At 44.8% G+C, this 21,780-nt stretch overlaps 1 protein-coding gene across 11 annotated transcripts in view; it reads left to right on the top strand.

Moving 5' to 3' along the window:
• ZC3H14 (zinc finger CCCH-type containing 14) overlaps positions 1 to 21,780 on the top strand; it is a 53,018-nt gene that overhangs the window by 20,916 nt on the left and 10,322 nt on the right. For 8 of the 11 annotated variants that reach the window (XM_060181227.1, XM_060181225.1, XM_060181224.1 and 5 more), the window contains one exon: positions 16,234 to 16,305. The exons of 1 other annotated variant lie outside the window; for it this stretch is intronic. In XM_060181227.1, the coding sequence (XP_060037210.1) occupies positions 16,234 to 16,305 (72 nt within the window). Of the gene's footprint in view, positions 1 to 14,013; positions 14,779 to 16,233; positions 16,306 to 21,780 lie in introns of those variants that run through there. 2 more of the 11 variants (XM_060181229.1, XM_060181228.1) reach the window with 2 other exon arrangements.

The raw sequence follows: 21,780 nt of genomic DNA, 5'->3' as shown, positions 1-21,780 counted from the left end.
AATGGAGAGAGGAGGGGAAGACAGAGAGGGGAGAGAAAGACACCTGCAAACTTGCTTCACCGCCTGTGAAGCAACAACACCCCTGCAGGTGGGGAGCCAGAGGTTGGAACCAAGATCTTTATGCCAGTCCTTGCACTTTGCGCCACATGCGCTTAACCCGCTGCGCTACCGCCTGACTCCCACTTTTATGATAATTTTATCTTTGACCTGTAAGTTAATTGGAAGTGTTTTTCATTTATAGCTTATAAGGATTTATTGATTTATGTATTTTTTTGCTAGCAAGGTTATCGCTGGGGCTTGGTGCCAATATGACTTGACTTTTCAGCTGCTACTTTTTTTTTTGTTTTCATAGGGGTGATAGAGGAGAGAGAGCTGCGGGTGAGGATGGGGATTTGAACCCTTGTCCTCTCGCCATGTGTGTGTTCTACTGGGCGAGGCATCACCTACCCCCCAGGTTTTTCTAACTATCTCACTGTGATATATATATATATATTTAAAGTTATATACAGAGGGAAAGGGAGAGAGAGAGAGCGAGGTCAGTGCTCTAAAGCTTCCTCCAGTGCAGTGGGGGCTGAGCTAGAAGCTGGGTCCTGCACCCAGGTGAGCTGTCCGCTGACCCCTCTAACCTTGACTTTTCTGTAGCCGGATAATTGAATTTGTGTAATGTCTATCTTTTAAAAGCTGACAACTTCAGCTAATTACTTTTCTATACCCATCAAATACATTTTTGAAGAAAGTAAACTTTTCTTTTTTTGAAAGTAAACTCTTAGTTGTTTAATTGGGAATTTTCTTTTTGGTCATTAGTGGGGCTTCGCTTTTCCTGATAGATAGAGACAGATGGAGTGAGCAAGGGAAAGACCTCTGAAGCCTCTCCCATTGGGGTCCAGGCTGGAGTCTGGGCTGTGCACATGGCAGAGCAGTCAGCCTCGAAGGTGAGTGTTTCCGCTGAGCTGAGGACTTGGGATTTAGTAGGTAAAGCTCTGCGTTTGTGTTCAGATCTCAGCCTCGCTGGATTTTCAGTCTAACATGATAGTTGAAAGATCGCCTTAAGACTGCACATCAGGACTGTGATTCGTTCTTACACAGCCTGAACATTCACCTCTTTGGCCTGCCTGGTTACCAATAATTGAGACCGCTTGAGATTATACATCAGGACTGAAAATTTACCTAAACTTCCGTGAACTTTTACCAGCTTCTGCTTCATTTATTTTGAGGCTGTTAGTGTTGGTATGAGCATATTTAAAATAGTTAACTGTTCTGGTCAATTGAACTTTTAGTCTTACTCTTTGTCTTTATGTGGAAGCAGTTTTACCTAATCAGTTTTACCTAAACTTCATATTGACAGTATTTGCCTCATAGTCTTGTTTTTTTTTTAATATTTACTTTATTTATTTATTCCCTTTTGTTGCCCTTGTTGTCTTATTGTTGTAGTTATTGTTGTCGTCGTCGTTGTTGGATAGGACAGAGAGAAATGGAGAGAGGAGGGAAAGACAGAGAGGAGGAGAGAAAGATAGACACCTGCAGACCTGCTTCACCGCCTGTGAAGCGACCCCCTGCAGGTGGGGAGCCGGGGGCTCAAACTGGGCTCCTTACACCGGTCTTTGCGCTTTGCACCACCTGCACTTAACCCACTGCGCCACCACCTGGCTCCCAGCAAGATTATTTTTAATCTACTCTCAGTTTGTCTTTTTTTTTTTTTTTTTTAATTTATTTATTTTCCCTTTTGTTGTCCTTATTTTTTTATTGTTGTTGTAGTTATTATTTGTTGTAGTTTAACTTAAAAGGGGATTGATTGGGTGTTGGCTGCTGCAGTGTGTAAAAATTCACAGCGGGAGCTGGGAACTAGTTCAAACAATACAAGGTTTATTAGGGTGAAACAGGTAAAAGGCAAAATAAGCACTTATCTTCAAGGGTTAAGAGTACGCTAGGTCCATAACGTCTGAATATAGTTATCAGAAGTTTAGTCTCATAAGATAAACAATTATCAGCTCTGGCATCCCCAAGTTGAAGTAGCTTCTGGGTGGCAGTCATGGCATATTCAAGGTGTTGGACTGCTGCAATCCATGCGTCAGCTCGTGTTCTTGTGAGGAGTTTGCAGATGAGAGGGGTTTCACTGCTCAGCATGGGTGCAAGCAGGACCTGTATGAGAAACTAGAACTAACACACCTGTGCCTTAGGTTAGTGATTTTACTGATTTTAACCACAAAGACTAGAGAGAGAGAGAGAGAGAGAGATCATGAGGCATCTGCTGGAGAAGGAATAGCTCTGTGGAGAAAAGTAACGCTTAGCAGCTATCCAATTAGAACTATACAGTACAAAATTTAAAATCTATAAAGCTCCTTGTATTCTGTTCATGTCTGAGAAATAGCCTTTAAGGGTACATATGGCCTTCCACAATTACTCATCTAGTGGGGTAGTAAGGCATGTGGAATGCATGTTTAGAAGAAATAAGCCTTAATCTAGAAACATATTTAGGGTCATAGTGTAATAAGGAATGCCTCAACAGCAAAGGCGGAGAAAGTGTTCACAAACATGGGCTGCTTTCTGTGCGACAGGTGGCATATAAAGCCTGTAACAGTGTCCACAGAGATAGGAATACATTGCAACTTAGCAAACTGAGGGCTGTGTAAAACATCTATTTTTCAGAATCAACATTAAAAAAGTCTACTGAGATAAACACCCATAAAGGGAGGAGTCACACCAGTCTAGGCATAAAGAAACAATGGCTCATGCTGTATCAGAGAAATATCCAATCATTTAACTAGAGCTTAGCACTTAGGTAAGAGAGGGACTGGGAATTAATAGCTGGCCAGTATATGTCCTGCATGGTCAGTACCAATAATTCTAGAATATGCTTGAACTAGAGAGGTTAACTAGAGCACAGTGGCAAAACATCTGTAAAAGCTATGGGGAGAGGACACCAAACACTGGTGGATACAGTTTCTATTCTTTCACTTTTGGTTAAAAGACACAGGTGTGTATAAGAGCATTCCACGATCAACAATGGCTTTAGGATAAACTTGTGTCAATACATTCATACATACCTCATATCCAAATAAATCACTTCTCCATAGAGAGACTAGAAGGTTAAAGACGTAAGTTACACAGTTAAGCAGTCTATTCGGATTCATGCCTGCAGTAAGTGACTATCTTTCAGAGTCATCCAATAGTCCTCATAGCTGTGCAGGCTGGAGAGCCAGGGCCCCGCTTATTGTTATCGGGCAGAGAATTATCTTCTGCATAAGTTCTGGATGGACAGTAGATTGCCCAGTGAAAGCCTCTTTTACAGAGTGGGCATTTGGTTAAGGGAGGCTTTAAATATCTGTCATCTCTAGATATCTTATGATCAAACCGTTTGAGATTCATTTTGCAATTCTTTTGTAAACGGCCCTCATTATTTAAAACAAACCTTGTTTTGCATGGGCTGTACTGAGCCCGCCACATATGTGGGCTGCTTAAATGCAGCCGTAACATGTACTTTATGGGTTTGAGTCTGTACCTCAGTACATGCTTTTATCATCTGAAAAATACTTAAATCTAGATCCTTAAGTGGCCCAAGAATTCCTTTACAATCTTGGTTTGCATTTTCATAGGCTAGTCTCTTAATTAAAATTCTAGCCGCTTCTGTATTGTCTACTTGTGTACTGATAGCTTCTTGTAACCTGCCCACAAATTCTCTGTAGGGTTCTGTGGCTTCCTGAATAACAGAGCTGAAAGCCTCTGCGTTAGTGCTAGGTAACTGATCACTTATCTGACTGCTGATTGCACGGCAAGGTACAAGGTGCCTGCTATTTTTTCTAATGTTCATATGTTCACTGGGAGAAGTAACGGCACTCTCACCCACTAACTGACTAGGTGAGATATCTCTGGGAACCTGACCTGGCCAAACTTTATATTCCATCTCAGTGCATTCTCCTGTAGGGAGCATGGGAAAGGCATCAAATTTAAGGTCTCGCTCAATAGGAATTTTTCTATTTTTATCACTGGTAGCAGGCAAATCTGGGTCTATTGTGGGTGAAGGCAAAGGAGGATGAGGAGTTAGAAAGGGGTTGAGATGAGTCACCTGGCACAGTAGGAAGAGGTGGTAGTTGTAAGGAATCAGACATCACGTTAGAGGAAGGGGAAGAACAAGGAGAGGAGAAAGGATTTCCATAAATTATAAAGTGGCACCATGCCATTTCTCCCCCTTTCTTTGTTAAAGCCATCGATAGCCAGGCATGGGCAGATCTGTAAGGTAGCTACAGGCCCAGCAGGAAAATGGGAGAATGTTTGAGTTTCAGGCATGACAGAAACAGTTTGTGTCTGAGAATAGGAGGAGGAAGAAGTGGAATTGGAAGTTTGAGGAGAAGGATTTAGGGAATAGTCCTGCAAAGAAGCCTGTAATTGATTTAGAGCAGAAAGGCAGAGCTTGTAAGTCCAAAGTTGTTCTGATGTGACTAATGCCAGTATTTTTCAGTAAATCTCCAATTTGTGTCCATGTCTCAACTGATAAAACTGTATTCTTGGGAAGAGAGATGGAGACCACCTCTATTACATTTTAACAATTTTCTTAATTTTCGGCTAGCTCAAGTCGGTAGAGCATGAGACTCTTAGTCTCAGGGTCATGGGTTTGTCGTGCCCCACATTGGGCACCATCTGTTGTAATTTACCTTAAAAGGGGGTTGATTGGGTGTTGGTGGCTGCTGCGGCGTGTAAAAGGATTCACAGCGGGAGCTGGGCACTAGTTAAAACAATACACAGTTTATTAGGGTGAAACAGGTAAAAGGCAAAATAAGCACTTATCTTCAAGGGTTAACCGTATGCTAGGTCCATAACGTCTGAATATAGTTATCAAAAGTTTAGTCCCATAAGAGAAACAATTATTAGCTCTGGTAAAGGTTGCTCATGGCTGTAATGGGGTCTAAAAGTTTACTAGCTAGCAGAGTCACACATGTTCAGTTCCCAGGAGAAGTAGCCATGGCGGGACCTAGCGCACCTCCGTCGAGATGCTTCTGACCAGGAGAAGCAGCAGCAGCCAAAGAGCAAGAGAGAGAGAGACAGAGACAGAGAGAGAGACAGAGAGACTTTCAGCTGGCTGTACTTTTAAGTCTATTCAGCCTACCCACAATACTTTGTACACCAGCATGGACTGGATCCACCTGCCGTCCACCTGCCGTCCACCATGCGTCTGCTCAGACCACTGCACACTCTGTCACCAAGGTTGATGTTAGCACTGTATCGGGTCTTCCATCCATGGTCGCCACATATTGTGTCACCACAATTATTATTGTTACTGATTTCGTTGTTGGATAGGACAGAGAGAAATGGAGATAGAAGGGGAAGACAGAGGGGGAAAGAGAGACAGACACCTGCAGACCTGCTTTACTAGCTGTGAAGCGACTCCCCTACAGGTGGGGAGCTGGGGTCTTGAACTGTGATCCTTATGGATCCTTATGCTGGTCCCTGTGCTTCATGCCATGTGTGCTTAACCAGCTGCACTACCTCCCGACTCCCTCTCAGTTTGTCTTGTAAGTTTTAGCTATTCATGTTTATTGGAATTATTGAGAAATTTGGATTAGTTTTTGTGGGTTTTTTTTTCTGACTTGTATTTGCTTTCTTTTTAATTTTTTTTTTTTGTAGTTGTTGATGTTGTTGTTGGATAGGACAGAGAGAAATGGGGGGGGAGCAGAGAGGGGAGAAAAAGATAAACACCTGCAGACCTGCTTCACTGCTTGTGAAGCAACTTGCCCTGCAGGTAGGGAGCTGGGGGCTTGAACCAGGATCCTTATGCTGGTCCTTGCACTTGGCGCCACGTGTGCTTAACCCGCTGCACTACCTCCCGACTCCCGTATTTGCTTTCTTATAAAAAAATTATTTTTAATCTATTTATTATTGGATAGAGACAGAGAAATTGGGAAGAGGGGGAGATAGGGAGAGAGATACCGCAGCACTGCTTCACCACTCTCGTGAAACTTTCCTACTACAGGTGGGGACCAGAGGTTTAAATCCAGGTCCTTGTGCACTGTAATGTGTGTCTTAACCAGGTGCACTACTGCCAACCCCCAAGTTTCTTTCATTTCTGTTGTTACTAGTGTTGATTGCTTCACTGTTAGATTTTTTTTTTCTAGTTTAAATATAAACTTTTGCTGCCCCCCCCCCCCCCCACACACACACAGGTAATCACAGAACAAATTCAGGCAAATTTAACTGGATTTTCCAAAAGTTAACATTCTGGCCCCATTCTAAAACAGTGAAGTTTTAGAATTTCTCAGTGTGTCTTTATCTTCCTGATTTTCCTTGTAACTGTTTCATTTTGATCTTTTTTAAAACTATAAGTTGGGTATCATAATCTTTCTGTTTCCTAACCAGTGTTCACTCAGAATTACCTGCATGTTCGTCATTTCTGTCTTTGTATCTCTTGGACTTTTTTTTGGAATCATCATCCCCTCAATACATTGCAGTAGCTTTTAATTTATTCTTTGGAACTTTCTTTAGAATAGGTTGGCCGGTGGTAAATTTATGTTTTTATGTTTCTACTCTTGGGCTTTGTTGGATACCTAAAGCTATATTGATAGTAGTTATTTGCTCTCAGTGTATATTACTTCATTGTCTTCTGGCTTCTCTTGTTAGTGGATTTCTGTCATTCCAATTGTCTGTCGTTCCTTTATAGGTGATTTGTCCTATATATATATACATATATATTTAAAATAAAACATTTAAAGAAGTTTATACTCATCATCATAATATAACCCAATCTACTTTTTGTCTTATTAATCATAGAATAGAATAGAATAGAATAGAATAGAATAGAATAGAATAGAATATTTTGACTCCCAGAAGATAAGGCTACAGATGTATCATTCTTTATCTCTTCTTTGTTCTGTTGTTATAACTGAGGCATGATCATTCCTAGCTGATTTTTTTTCTGGTGGGGGCTGGGGGCAGGATACGGCAGCCCTCAAGCTTCCTCCTATGCGGGGGGCGGGGGGGTGGGGGGTGCAGTCACACTGCGGGGGGGGGGGGGGGGTGTGTGTGTGCAGTCACACTGCCCGGGGGGTGGGGGGTGCAGTCACACCGCCCGGTGGAGCTGTCTACAGGCTCGTTAGTTCTTATTTTTATCTCACCACTTTCTAAATTTGGTCACACGTACTTTTATATCCTCAAACGTGATCTAATTATTTTGCAGATCACTGCTCGGCCCTGGTTTATGGTGGTGCCAGGGGTGAGTCTGCTTCGCGAGCCACACCGCCGTCTCCCTGTCCCACAGGGACATTTTCCTGTGAGGCCCTAGGGAACCAAGAAGAGGCCTTGGGAGTGCACAGTGCTGCTTAGAGACCTCTTGGCACAAGTGTTCATTCTTTTAAAGAATTTTACACATTTTTTTTTGTGAGAAAAGAGTGGCTGAGACTGAAGGATGGCTCCACTGGCCCAGTCCATTGCACTTCATGTGTGCCTGGCCTTGCACTCAGGGGCCAAAGGCACAGAAAGGCTTCTGTTCTGGCAGGGAGGTACTTCCATGCTTCACAAATTTATAGTTTCAAAAGAAATTTACCTGGTGGTGGTTCCAGGTCTCATATGTGCGAATGTGTGATTTCAGCTGCACTCAGGCAAATCCCCCCCCCCCCCCCCCCCCAGAGAGAGAGAATGGCATGGGGGAGAAACCACAGCTCTCTAGTGCCTTGGTGTTGTGTATGTTACCAGGGTATGGAACTGGGGCTTCCTGCATGGGAAGCTACTTCCTGCCCGATGCATGTGTGTATTTATTTAAATATAGCTTAATGTTTTCTGTTAATGATAGAGAGCCAGAGCACCACTCAGGGCCTTGTGCTTTCAAGTCCAGCACTCTAACTACTCTGCACCTCCAGGCTGCCCTGCTGAGAAGATGCAGCTGCCAGGGCCTTTCCTGGACTTTCCTCTCATGGTGTCTGAAACTTACCGTGATGAGTCTGCATTCTGCTCAGTCACTTCTGGACTGAATAAGTGTACAAGAAATGCTGCTGTCTAAGAGAATCTTGTAAATTGCTTCTTTAAATTTTTGTTCTATTTTTTTTTTAAAAATCCTCTTTAGTTGGATGATAAATCTGTTATGATCTATTTGCTCTCCTTTTTGACATGATCTACTCAGTGGAATATTTTAGCTTTAATCTCCTGTTACTTTTTTTTAAATTTAGGCAAGAAGATTTTTTTAAACTGTATACTTTGTATTGCTTTTTTAAAAAATTTATTGGGGAATTAATGTTTTACATTTGACAGTAAATACAATAGTTTGTGCATGCATAACATTTCCAAGTTTTCCATATAATAATACAACCCCCACTAGGTCCTCTGTCATCCTTTTCCAAGACCTATATTCTTCCCACCCCAGAGTCTTTTACTTACTTTGGTGCAATACATCATCTCCAGTTCAGGTTCTGTTTGTGTTTTCTCTTCTGGTCTTGTTTTTCAATTTCTACTTGAGAGTGAAATCATCCCATATTCATCCTTCTGTTTCTGACTTATTTCACTTAACATGATTTTTTCAAACTTCATCCAAGATGGGCAGAAAATGGTGAAGTCACTATTTTTAATAGCTGAGTAGTATTCCATTGTGTATATATACTACAACTTGTCATCTGTTGTTGGACACCTGGGTTGCTTCCAGGTTTTGGGTATTACAAATTGTGCTGCTAAGAACATATGTGTACACAGATCTTTTTGGATGGGTGTGTTGGGTTCCTTAGGATATATCCCCAGGAGAGGAATTGCAGGATCATTGGGTAGGTCCATTTCCAGCCTTCTGGGAGTTCTCCAGACTGTTCTCCACAGAGGTTGGACCAATTGACATTCCCACCAGCAGTGCAGGAGGGTTCCTTTGACCCCACACCCTCTCCAGCATTTGCTGCTGTTACCTTTTTTGATATATGGCATTCTCACAGGAATGAAGTGGTATCTCATTATTATCTTTATTTGCATTTCTCTGACAATCAAAGACAGAGCATTTTTCTCATGTATTCCAGTTTCTTGGGGTGAAGGACTCTGAAAATGTCTAATAGTTCTAGTTTATCTCATTTAGCTCCCTCATTTCTTTACTGATTTTCTGCTTGGATCAGCTGTCAAGTTGAGAGAGTGGGGTGTTGAAGTTCCCTACTATGACTGTATTGCTGTTAATATATTGTTGTAGCTCTTTCAGTAGATGTTTGATGTATTTTGATGGCTTCTCATTGGGTGCATACATGTTAATAATTGTTAGGTCCTCTTGATTGACTGATCCTCTGAGCATTAAGTAATGTTCATCCCTTTCTTTTTAAATTTTATTGATTTTAAAGTCTATGGTGTCAGATATGAGAATAGCTGTTCCTGCCCATTTTTGTGGGCTATTGGCTTGTATGATAGTTTTCCATTCTTTCATTTTGAGTCTGTGTTTGCCTTGTTGAGTTAGGTGGGTTTCCTGTAGACAGCAGATTGTTAGGTTTTGTTTTCTGAACCATCTTCCTGCTCTGTGCCTTTTAATAGGTGAATTCAAGCCATTGACATTTATTGATATCAAAGATTGAAGATATTTTAACACCATTCTTGTAGATTTTTAGAGTGTTCTGATATATGGCCTATTTATGGTTGCCTGACTGTTTATAGGAGACCTATCAGAACTTCTTTCAGAGCAGGCTTGGTTATAGTTGATTCTTTCAACTGTTGCTTGTCTGAGAAGGTTTTGATGCCTCCATGTGGTCTGAATGACAGTCTAGCAGGATACAGTATTCTTGGCTGAAAGCCTTTCTCATTGAGCACTCGATAGATATCTTGCCATTCTCTTCTGGCCTTATGGGTTTTAATCTTATGGGTTTTCCTGTGTAGGTGACTCTTTGTTTTTCTCTTGCGGCCTTCAGGATCCTTTCTTTATCTTTATTCCTTTCCATTCTAAGTATGATGTGTCTTGGTGTCTTTAAGTCTGGGTTAATTCTGTTTGGGACCCTCTGGGCTTCTTGAACCTATCAGTATCTTTTAATCTTTTTAGATATCTTTTTTTTAGTTGTCTCTAATTCGTCCTCGATCTTGCTAATTCTGTCTTCAGCCTGATTTATTCTGTTCTCTACCCTCTACTTTTTTTTGGAGTTCACCTATTTTGTTACCCTGTTCTGATACTATTTTAGCTTGTTCAGCTAGTTGTGTTCTTAGCTCAGCTATTTCAGCTTTCAGCTCTCTAATAACCTTGAAATAATTAGTGTTTTCCTCCAGAGTCTCGTTTGTTGTTTCTGCATTTCTTTTTTTTTTTCTTTTCTTCCTCCAGGGTTATTGCTGGGCTCAGTGCCTGCACCATGAACCCACCGCTCCTGGAGGCCATTTTTCCCCCCTTTTGTTGCCCTTGTTGTAGCTTCATTGTGGTTATTATTATTGCCCTTGTTGACGCAATTCGTTGTTGGATAGGACAGAGAGACATGGAGAGAGGAGGGGAAGACAGAGAAGGGGAGAGAAAGACAGACACCTGCAGACCTGCTTCACCGCCTGTGAAGCGACTCCCCTGCAGGTGGGGAGCCGGGGGCTCGAACCGGGATCCTTCCGCCGGTCCCTGCGCTTTGCGCCACATGCGCTTAACCCACTGCACCACCGCCCGACCCCCATTTCTGCATTTCTGATGACAGTTCTTTCAAACTCTTTACTCACGCCTGTGATTATTTCCTTAACTAGTGTTTAGATGTTCTCATTATTTTGTGCTTCAACCTTTGGGGGGCTTTAAGCTCGACTCTTGTCCTGGTTCATTTCTCCAATAATTCTTCTTGTTGGTTTAACCATTTTATATAGTATGTTATGAGTTCCCTCTCTCAGTACTTTTCAAATTACTGATTACCCTTGCCTGGATTGACTTGTGTCTAAGTCAGGTAATTAAAAGGTTCACAGTTGTGGAAATTGACAGTTGTTTCAATATTATTTTAATCCCCAAGTTGGAGCTCAGTGGCTTAAAAACCTCTTTTGTTCTTTTTCTTCCCTGTAGGCTATGGGAGTCTGAAGTCTTTTAAATTATAAGTAGGCTTCTTAGCTTAATCACTGACTCCTGACCAAGAAATAAAGCAGGGTGGGGCAGAGATAATCCAGTGGTTATGCAGAGACTCTCACAGCCCCACTGCTAGGCCACCAACGTCTAGATCTCCTGAGTTTCCCGGTTAGATCTCTGTCCCCTGGTGTCAGCATAGGGCCTCCTCTCTGCTGCTCCAGATTCTGAGGGCAGTAGCAATGGAGACTCACAGTTGCACTTGGTGAGTCTCAGGGGAGTCCTCTCTTCCCTTCAGCTGTCCCCTTGTTGGTGGAGCAGACTGGAGGTGGTTTTCTCAATTGGTAAACTGCTGGACTGTTATCAGCCACTTAATCTCTCCCTGGGCTCCCTCTGTCCACGAGCCACACGGCTGATTTGGTGGGTTCCTAACGTCGTTCTAGTCCTGCATGGTCTCCTTGGTATCCTAGCTGACCAGGGAGAGGAGAGGAGACCAACACAGCTGCTGCTGCTCTGTAGCCGCGCCACCAGAAGTTGCTTTGTTTTTATAAATCTGACATTGCTGTCTGTCCTGTTTAACAGATACAGTGTCATCTTAAGTGTCTAAGAAGACATTAGAAGACATCTTAAGTGTCTAAAGATTCTCTTTTTGCCTTGATAGTATCTTTGAGAGCCAGTTCTTTTTTTTTTTTTCCCTTTTTCCTCTTTGTATGGAGGCTCTTCAATAATGTCTGTAGGCCTGTAGCTCTTATTTTAAGTTCACTTCACTTGGAGTCGTGGTGGGTTGAGCTTTTGTTTAAAGCAAAGTAGACAGAGAACTGCAGCTGGTCTCGAGTTACTGAGATGCGGTAGGGGAGATCTGTTCCTCCCTCATAGCGTGAGGTTTTCTGCTCTGCCAGTATCTTTTTTCCAGAAGTTGAGCTTCCTCTGTTGTGAGCCTTTTCCCTAACCCTCATCTCTAAATTAGTGATCATATTTCTAATCTCACAATCTCTTAGCTACTAAATAATCTCTTAAAGATTATTTATTTATTCATGAGAAAGATAGGAGGAGAGAGGAAGAACCAGACATCACTCTGGTACATGTGCCGCTGGGGACTGAACTTAGGACCTCATGCTTGAGAGTCCAGAACTCTCCCACCTCCAGGACCAGAATACTAAATCATTTTTAAAAGTGCTCTCAGTGTCCTTTTTTTATTTTCACAGGTACAGTGGTATTATTGGCTTGTATATTAGAAACTGTGAAAATAGAACTCTGGGACTGCTAGTAGGATATTTTCAATTGAATGGTATTTTTTCTTTTTCTTTAATTATTATAATTATTATTATTATTATTATTACCAGAGCACTGCTCAGCTCTGGCTTATGGTGGCGTGGGGGATTGAACCTTAGACTTTGGAGCCTCAGGCAAAAAAGTCTCTTTGCATAACCATTATGCTATTTACCCCCACTCATAAGAATTGTTCTGGAGAATCTGTGGGGACTAGCGTCTACCATCTTTTATTTTGCATAGTTTATTTGTTGCTTGGTAAATAAACTGAAGTAAAAACCACCTTTCTCAGACTAAAACCTCTGGAGCTGGGAGCTCAGTAGGATGCTTGCTCTCCCCTGAGTGAGGGAGCGCCGTGGCACTGCAGGAAGTGCCAGAGTAATGCTGTGGTGTCTCCCCCTCTTTCTCTGTCTCTCGCCCTCCACCCCCTTTCTCCCTCTTACTAAAATCAGGTTGGCCTGGGAGTGGCGAGTCCTACACTTGGGAGGCCCTGGTACCACCTGCAAAGCAAATAGTACACTTTCAGGTTACAGTTACGTTGGCATGTACATACATTCTATGTTCCTGGATTGGAAAACTCAAATGTTGTTAAGATGAGCCAATATTTCTGAAGTTGATTTATTAAATTCAACTTAATCTTTGTTAAAAAAAAAAAAAAAAACAAAACCTTTGCTGGTCCTTTCTTTTTGTTCTTGCAGAAGTTGGCCAACTGATCTAAAGTTCATGTGGAAATGAAAGGGCCTAGAACCAATACTATTGAAAAGAATGGGAGGAGCACTCACATTTCCCAGTCTCAGAATTCATTACAGAGCTGTGCGGTACTGGCTGGTGCTGGCGTAAAAGTACACACGTCAACCAGCGGAGTCCACTGGGAGTCTAGAAAAGCTTTCCAACAGGTCAGCTGAGAGGACTCAGGAAAGGAAGGGATAGTCTTCAGCAGTGGCACTGGACAGTTGGTATCGACATGCAAAGGAAATGACCTGAACCCTTGACCAACTGTCATATTTAAAAATGAATTCAGAATGGATGAAAGACCTGAACAGTATTTAGACAGACTTTAAAACCCAGATAGAAATCTAAATGACCTTGGATTAGGGAAGATTTCTTAGCTGTGGCATCAAAAGTACAAATCACCAAAGGAAATTAGATAAGTAGGATTTTTCTCAAAGTTTAAAGCTTTTAGTTTTCAAAGCACAGCTGCCAAGAAAAATGAAAAGACAGTCCACAGAGTTTGTTACATTTCTGATACTGGTCGACTGTCAGGCCAAGGCAGTGTCTTTAAAGTACTCCCTGACCTTTTCATTCCTACCCAAACAAATCCCAACTACCACACGTGTCACTAAAGGGATTTGTCTCTGATTATGGATACAGCTTCTTTTAGAAAGGAAATGCCAAACACTGTCTTAAAACCTTTTTATTTAAAAAAATTTTTTTTTAAATTATCTTTATTTGCTGGATAGAGACAGCTGGTAATTGAGGGAGAGAGACAGAGACACATGCAGTCCTGCTTCACCACAAAGCTTTCCTCCCTGCAGGTGGGGACAGGGGGGCTTGAACCTGGGTCCTTGCGCCCTGTCACGTGCACTCTACCAGGCGCACCACCTCCCCGCCCCTCAAACCTTTTTCAAAGAGAGATGTTTTGGGACTAAACAGTTTAGATGTAATCTGGGACTCGAAAATGATGCTGTAAAAGGTGAATATACAAAAAAAGTGCCTCACCTCCACTGCTCAGTTACAAAGAACCTAATAGATACACTTAACTTAGGCTTTATACCTTGTCAAGTTCCTTGTCTAGTGAGGTAGGCAATAGGAAACTCTTTCTGTGTTACACACCTGCTTCCAGCCAATCAGAAGCTGGACGTGTTTCGTATGTCATAATGGGCTTAGTGTGGGAGAGGCTGTAAGCAGGAGATACAGGATACAGAGGGCTACACATTAGGGCTTCCTTGTAGCAAAGAGAAAGAGCTTTGATCTGCTTGGTTGAGCATTTTCATATTTCCTTTGATTTCTGACTCCGGAAATGTACAGTCCTGTCCTTTTAATTACAGGCTTTGAGACGCCATTCATTCTTAACGGCTCTTAAAGCAGCAGTCTAAACTACTGCTCTTAGAAATAAAAACAGTTGAATGGGCTGAGAAGGAGAAGTCAGCAAACATTAAGGGGGAGCGAGTATTTGATGGAAATGTCTTCAGGCTTCCCGTCTCCATCTTTGCCTGTCTTCCTCTCGCCTGGGCCAGTTGACCTGGGCTCTGTAACAGGTTCCTCTTGTTCACTCAACGAGCTAGACAACATCTCCCACCTCCTAAGGAAAATATCAACTGATATCAGTGAAATTAAAGAGATGAAAGCAACAATTTTGACAGTGGAAGCAAATCTTTTTGATCTAAATGTTAGGGTATCCCAGAACGAAGCAAAAATTTCCTCTTTGGAGATGAAAATGAATGAATATTCAGCAACTTCTGAATCTAACAAGCCGTTTGAAGATCTTCAAGAGGAAGTAGGTTTTGAATCACAGTCAAGGACAGCTGATGTAAAAATAATCGGTTTCCTTAGAAACGTTGAGAAAGGTAAAATATGCCTGTGTATTTTCTGTCTTCTTGATCCTCAATCCAGAGGGCTTATCTTTCCATAGAAATCTGGCTATAGTCCTGTTCTTGGTGGCCTTTTTTTTTTCCCCTTCCTTTCTCCTTTCCCCCTTTCCTTTCTTATCTGATAGATACCTGCAGTGCTGTGCTCCTGAAGCTGTCCCCCTGCGGAGGGGGACCAGTGGCTTAACCCTGGGTTCTTGCCCTTGGTAACGTCTGTGCTCTTCCAGGGGTGGCCCCTACTCATGGATTTAACTTCAAAGCCAAGAACTTACCCAGCCTCACCTTCTCTAGTGGATCTCTCCGAAAAGATTCTGGAGAGAGAGAGAGATGAAGCACAGATGTGTAGCCAAACGTGAATTATGAGAAAGAGCCTCTTTGTTACGTGCCTTGAATTTATTTTCAAATGTAGTTTTTTTGTTTGTTTGTTTTTGGTTTTTTTCAGTACTTATTGTAGGATTTGAACCCAGTATTTGGATTATAAGAGGATTCTCCCTGTAACATAATATGTTTCTATTTTTCAGGCTGTTTGGGAAAGTCACTTGACCAAAATACACGTTTGTTTCTGCTGATCTGCCTCTTAGGGTTTACGGTTTTTGCCATGCTCACTTGAGAAGGAATCAGCCTCAGTGGGGGGTGGGGGTGGGGGGGGAGGACACACCCCTGAAGACTAATGTAGTGTCACTGATGTCACAATACAATAGCTGAATAAGATTTTGAATTCACTTTAGCCTTGTTATTAATTTTACTTTTAAATTTGTTTTTGTTTATGAGAGAGGAGAGAAAGAACCAGAGTATTAATTACTCTGGCACATGTTGAATTCAGAGCCTGGATCTACACTTGAGTTCAGGGCTTTATCCACTGCTCCACCTCTCAAGCTCTAGGCTTCTTAGTGAAACATGGTGGGTTTCCATGAACGCGGTGCTTCTGAACGTCAGGGATGTGCTGGCAGGAGAACTGAGTTCCAAGTTTACTTCACTTACTTCACTTTCCTCTGTTTCCACCCAAACCCATAGCTCGTCTTCTGTGTGTTCTGTGAGCAGGTCACTGGGGAGTTTGCTTTTCGATTCCTGGCGAAGAGGCGCGACCTGCAGAGCTCAGAGCCCGGGAGGGGGGGGTGTTGGCTTTCATCTCTTTGGCCCTTTGTATTTGCATGTTCAGTTGAGTGCGGCTTGGCTCCCCTGCTGCCCCTTGTGGGTCCCCACATCTGCGCCTGCTCACCCTCTTCCTAGTCACGGTCCCTGAGGTTCATTTCCATCTTGGCAGAGGGAAAGCCAGGAATGCTCTCCGCTGTCATCAGTTTGTACTGTCGGCAAAGTTTTAATGAACAACCCAGGAAGCTGCTTTGAGGTCTGGTTTCTGGGCCGAGCCGCACGTGCTGGTTTTGCTTGTCCGCTTGTCTTAAGCTCAGTGACATTTCCCGGTTTCTGTTGTAGGCGCTGAGCAGAGGCTGTTACCCCGGCTGCAGATTGGCCCTGTTCTGGCGGGAGCTCTGCAGATGAGCCCAGGTCGGTAGCGCTCTTACCTTTTCACTCTAATGCGGCAGTTTTCAGTTGCTGTTTCCATGTCTTACACCTCATTTACTCTTATCTCGTGTTTATTTCTTAGATCCTGCCCTAATCTGGGAAAATACTTAAGGGCCAGGAGACGAGGTCTGCATTTTCTTCATGTTATCCGCTGCTTATATTTTCGCCTCATTCGAGAACTTTTCCTTTGCTGCCATTTCATCCAGGTCCCTGGAGTCGCTAGACTGCCCCCTCCTCTGCTAGGAGGTGCCTTGTGCCCCTGCCCCGCTGTCCTTCTCCCTGCTTCAGCTGTCTGCCAAGCTGCTTTGGTGTTCTCTGGCCTGTTCAGCTTCAGCCACACGCGCACCTACCTCACTTTACCATCTCCTTGCCAAGGCCTGTGCCCAGAACCTGTCATTCTTGGAACCACTCAAGCTTGTTCGCAACCCCCCCAGCACACAGACACATGCTCTGGGCCTCTTGAGGTCTGGAACTAGTACACTAGCCGTTTCTGTGCTCAGTGCCCGGCCCTTTGTATTTGCATGTTCAGTCCCCAGTATCCAGGTCAATGAAGAGCAGCATTAAGTGTCTGAAATCTGAAACCCTGCCGGTCGGTCAGTCAGTGTTAGAAGCTCCCGTGCCTTGGTTCTTCCCTGTCAGCTCCCACCTGAAGTTCCTCCTCCTGCTCAGTCAGGACTCCAGGCAGTGACTCTGCTCTGATTTTCCCATCTTCTGTGTCAGACGGTCGACTCCTCATGTGCGGCCTTCCCCGACAGAGCCGACTGGACATGCGGGCACCTCCATGCTTCTGCAGCTCTGGTCTCTGCCTCCCTTCTGACTGCTCCCTTTATCCAGAAAATGTTGAGACTCTCCATCCTTGATTGTTTTTTGTTTTTTTCCTTCTCATCATCCCATCCTGCTTTCTGCGTTTTCTTTCAGAGTGCTTGGCAGCTAGGGTTGTGCATGCTCTTGTTGGTTGCTTTTCATTGCCTTGGGTCCTTATTTTGGTCCATGGTGCACATACACGTTGAACTGGCAGGGGTTCCGTGAATTTCATGAACGACCTCACGTGTTGCGTACCTCGCATGTGTTAGTTCTGTGAGCATTTTCTTTGCATCTTAACATACTGACTTTTAAATTATTTTTACTTACTGCCACCAGGGCTGTTGCTGGGACTCGGTACTGTGCTTGAATGATGAATCCGCTGCTCCTGGCAGCCATTTTTTCCTTTTTTTTTTTTTTTTTTAATATTTATTTATTCCCTTTTGTTGCCCTTGTTTTTTTATTGTTGCCCTTATTGTTTTATTGTTGTGGTCGTTGTTGGATAGGACAGAGAGAAATGGAGAGAGGAGGGGAAGACAGAGAGGAGGAGAGAAAGACAGACACCTACAGACCTGCTTCACCGCCTGTGAAGCGACTCCCCTGCAGATGGGGAGCCAGGGGCCCGAACCGGGGTCCTTAGGCCGGTCCTTGGCACTTTGCGCCATTTGCACTTAACCTGCTGCGCTACAGCCCGATCCCCCCTTTTTCCTTTCCATTTTTTTTTCCTTCCCCCTTCATTTGATAGGACAGAGAAATTGAGAGGAGAGGCAGAGATAGAGAGGGAGAGAGACAGGGAGACACCTGCAGTACTTACTTCTCTGCAGGCGAGGAGGAGCTGGGGACTGGAACCTGGGTTTGCAGCATTATGATACGTGCACACAGGCCCCTTGATGAATTGATTTTATTTTTTATCAGAGCTGATGGTTGTGTAGGGGATTGAACCTGGAGCCTTGGGCATGAGAGTCTCTTTACATCATCATCATGTTATCTTCCCTGCCCCTGATTTTGGTTTTACATTTGCAGTGCTGTCTTACTTATCTGAGGATATTAAAAGTCATTTTCACCACCCCTCACTTCTTAGCCTTGTTTTCTCTAAACTGCTGTTCTTATCACTTTGGTGACGGAATCCTCAGATTGGGGAATCCTTAATTGCCTTTTATCTAAGATTGGGGCACTAGTTGCTGCTAGCAATCTAGGTTCCTTAGTTGGAGACGAGGTGAGGGCCTTTTAATTTCACCTTAAATGTTGAGTCTGCAGGGCAGAGAGCACTTAAGTCGAGCTTGGGGGCAGCCTGCCGTCCCTGTCTTCAGGTCTTAGATTGGTCAGCTCTGCCAGAGGAGGGTTTTTATGTAAGAGGTTGGCTGTCAGGGTCCTGCGGTCTGTGTGGGGAAAGTGGGTGGGTAGAGGCGTGCGCCTCAGCGGTAACCGCTACAGAATGAAACGCCACCACTCCCTGCACTCAGAGCTGGTCTTGTGCTTCCAACATGGGGGGGTTCCGTGATTCACAGAAAACGCTCAGAGGCTATCAGAATCTTGCTTTAAAACCTTTCAGTACCACACATTTATTTTCTTGTAACATCTGTCCACGAATACCATGGTGCTTCCCTCAGCCGTAGGTCTCTTCAGCAGTGGTGGAGGTTGGCACAGCTCCTGTCACTCCACACATGTCCATTATGGATGTTTGCAGTAGCTGTGCTCAGGATGACAAGTGAAGGAAGCAGGCGATGTGATTCAGGGTGAACTGCTTCTGAAAGGGACACTTGAGGGGTCCCCCCCCCCCGCTGTTTGCCCAGCCAGAACCCCTGCTCTCCATGTGGCCCCGTCTCAGCCTTTGTGGCATTTTAGAAACCACCTTGGATTACTTCAGCGTTGCCTTACATCATAGCTTTTGAAGACTGACTAAGTTTTCTCCTTTCAAATGTGGTTGTCTCTCCTATTACATTGTTTGCCCTGTTGCTTTTTGTTTGTTTGTTTGTTTTAAGTATTAACCCCAGGGGCTAATTAACCCCTGGGCACACAGCAGCTCACCAGGTTGGACTTGTGCCCTGCCACACGTGCAGCCCAGCTGCGAGCCTCATGGCACCTCACATGGTGGTGCTGGGACTGGACAAGGCTCCAGAGCTGTGGTGTCTGTTCTCTCTCTCTCTCATCTCCATCTGAGTGAAAAGATGACTCCCAGGTGGCAGAATCACGAGTGACCATCTGGCTACACACACACACACACACACACACACACACACACACGCACGTACGCACATACGCACGCACATACGCACGCACATACGCACGCACATACGCACGCACATACGCACGCACACATACATACACATGCACGCACACACACATGCACAGGCGCACACACATACACACACACACACACACGCACGCACATACGCACGCACACATACACACATACACATGCATGCACACACACACATGCACAGGCGCACACACATACACACACACACACACACACACACACAGGCACACATAGGCACACAGACCCAGACCCCGTGAGGAGTTAGTAGGGTTTTGGAGGAAGCAAAAGTCAATGTGCATTCAGCTTGTGTGCTTTACCCAGAAGACCCCACTCGCTCCCCATTTCTCTGCTTCTGCCGGACCCAGGCTGCCCGTGTTGGTCCCGCAGAGGTGACCAGCAGCTTGTCTTGCGTTATGTGCACATGTTTCTAAACACTGTGGTGTAAGACTGCTCTCCCCTGCGCCCCTTGGCTATGGGGGCTCCCCGTGTGTTGCTGTCAGCCTGGCGTTCCTCTCTCCCATGTCCCCGTGTCCCCGTGTCCGGAGAGTCAGGCTGCTTGAGCTGCTGTGCCGACAGCACAGGGTGAGAAGGATGCAGCAGCAGCTCCTGGACTGAATTCTGACCTTGACTTTTTTTTTTTTTTTTTTTGCCTCCAGGGTTATCACTGGGGCTCGGTGCAGGCAAACCCATTGCTCCTGGAGGCTATTTTTCCACCTTTATTGGATAGGACAGAGAGAAATTGGGAGAGGAGGGAGAGAGAAAGGTAGACACCTGCAGACCTGCTTCACTGCTTGTGAAGCGACCCCCCTGCAGGTGGAGAGCTGGGGGCTCGAACCCGGATCCTTGTGCGTGTCCTTGAGCTTAGTACTGGCCTCGACTTTTTTTTGTTGTTGTTCTTTCTTAAACGAGACACTAGAGCACTACTCTTTCACTCCAGATGTTCTGTTTGCTTTTGTCTTTCTTGTGTCTGTGGTGCTGGGGACCGAGCCCAAGGCCTCACACCTGCGGGTATGTGCTCACTCGTCTCTGACTCTGCTGTGACCCTCCTTCTGCCTTTGCTAACTGAAAACTCGGTGAGTCAGCTGAAACTTGCAGTTGCAAATTTGCCACCTGTGAGGTGGGAGGAGCAGATCCCCTCCCCCCTTCCCTGGGAGGACTGAGAGCTGAGCTGTCCAGCACTCGCCTTCCGTTTCAGCTGCTTCTCCTGCACTCTTCCCCTGCCAGTCGGCAAGGTAGAATTTTTTTTTTATTGTTGTTGAATTTATTATTGTTGTCGTTGTTGGATAGGACAGAGAGAAATGGAGAGAGGAGGGGAAGACAGAGGGGGAGAGAAAGATAGACACCTGCAGACCTGCCTCACCACTTGTGAAGCGATTCCCGTGCAGGTGGGGAGTCGGGGGCTCGAACCAGGATCCTTATGCCGGTCCTTGTGCTTTGTGCCACGTGCGCTTAACCCGCTGTGCTACCGCCTGACTCCCAAAGGCAGAATTTTAAAGCTGCTGCTGCTGCTTCTCTTTCTTTGTGGAGCTGGGCCCTCAGGCATGTGTCATGCCACTGCTCCTGTGCCCATTTCACGCTCAGATAGAAGAGGAGACACCAGAGCTGCCTCACTGTGGCGTGGGGGCTCGACCCTGGTCTCCCCATGCAGGCAGCCACCCTCCCAGCGAGCTGTCTGCTAGCCCTGAATTTCAGCTTATTTTGAAACATCTAAAAACCCCAGACAGTTTCCAGACTGAATGCATCTAAAATGAAAGTCTGTCTTGGTTCCTTCTCAAATTTGCTTTCTCTGGACCCTTACTTTCTACCTCAGATTCTTCTGTCTCCATCTCTCTTGCCTGGCTCTCCTGGCCTTGCAGCTCTCCTGACAGCTGACAGCTCTCCTTGCTAGGGTGGGAGCTGGAGCTGGAGCTGGAGCTGGAGCTGCTGCTGCTGTGAGGCTGACAGAGTGTGGGAAGTCCCCCCACCCCCAGGTGTGTGAGTTCATGGCAGAGGGTGAGATTCTTTAGATCCAGAGCCTCACCACCTCCCCGGGACGTCGTATCTGAGATCTGCCATTTCAGGTCATTCCCGTTTCTTGTCACTGTCCCACTCAGAAAACTTCCAGTTCCTTCGAGACCAGAGTCCAAAGTCATGGACGGACAACGTTCTTTACGACGCGTTTTCCTTGTCGCTCATGCCTGCTCAGCTTAGCCCACACACCTCTCGGGGAACTTCTGTCTTTCCCCCATCAAACCCTCTCCTCTGACTCGTCTCCCTACACTAGTAGGGAGTGTGGTGTCGTGCTCAGCCCCTAGTGCTTGCTCTGTATTCTCCCACTGCCTGCTCGGACCCTTGCATCGTGTCGTGTACACTGTTCCAAAGCTGCGGGGCCATTGATCTCTGTTCTTTGCGTGTCT

This window comes from Erinaceus europaeus, chromosome 22 (genome assembly GCF_950295315.1).
Source record: "Erinaceus europaeus chromosome 22, mEriEur2.1, whole genome shotgun sequence".
Taxonomy (NCBI): Eukaryota; Metazoa; Chordata; class Mammalia; order Eulipotyphla; family Erinaceidae; genus Erinaceus; species Erinaceus europaeus.
This window is presented reverse-complemented; position numbering and strand designations above follow the sequence as displayed.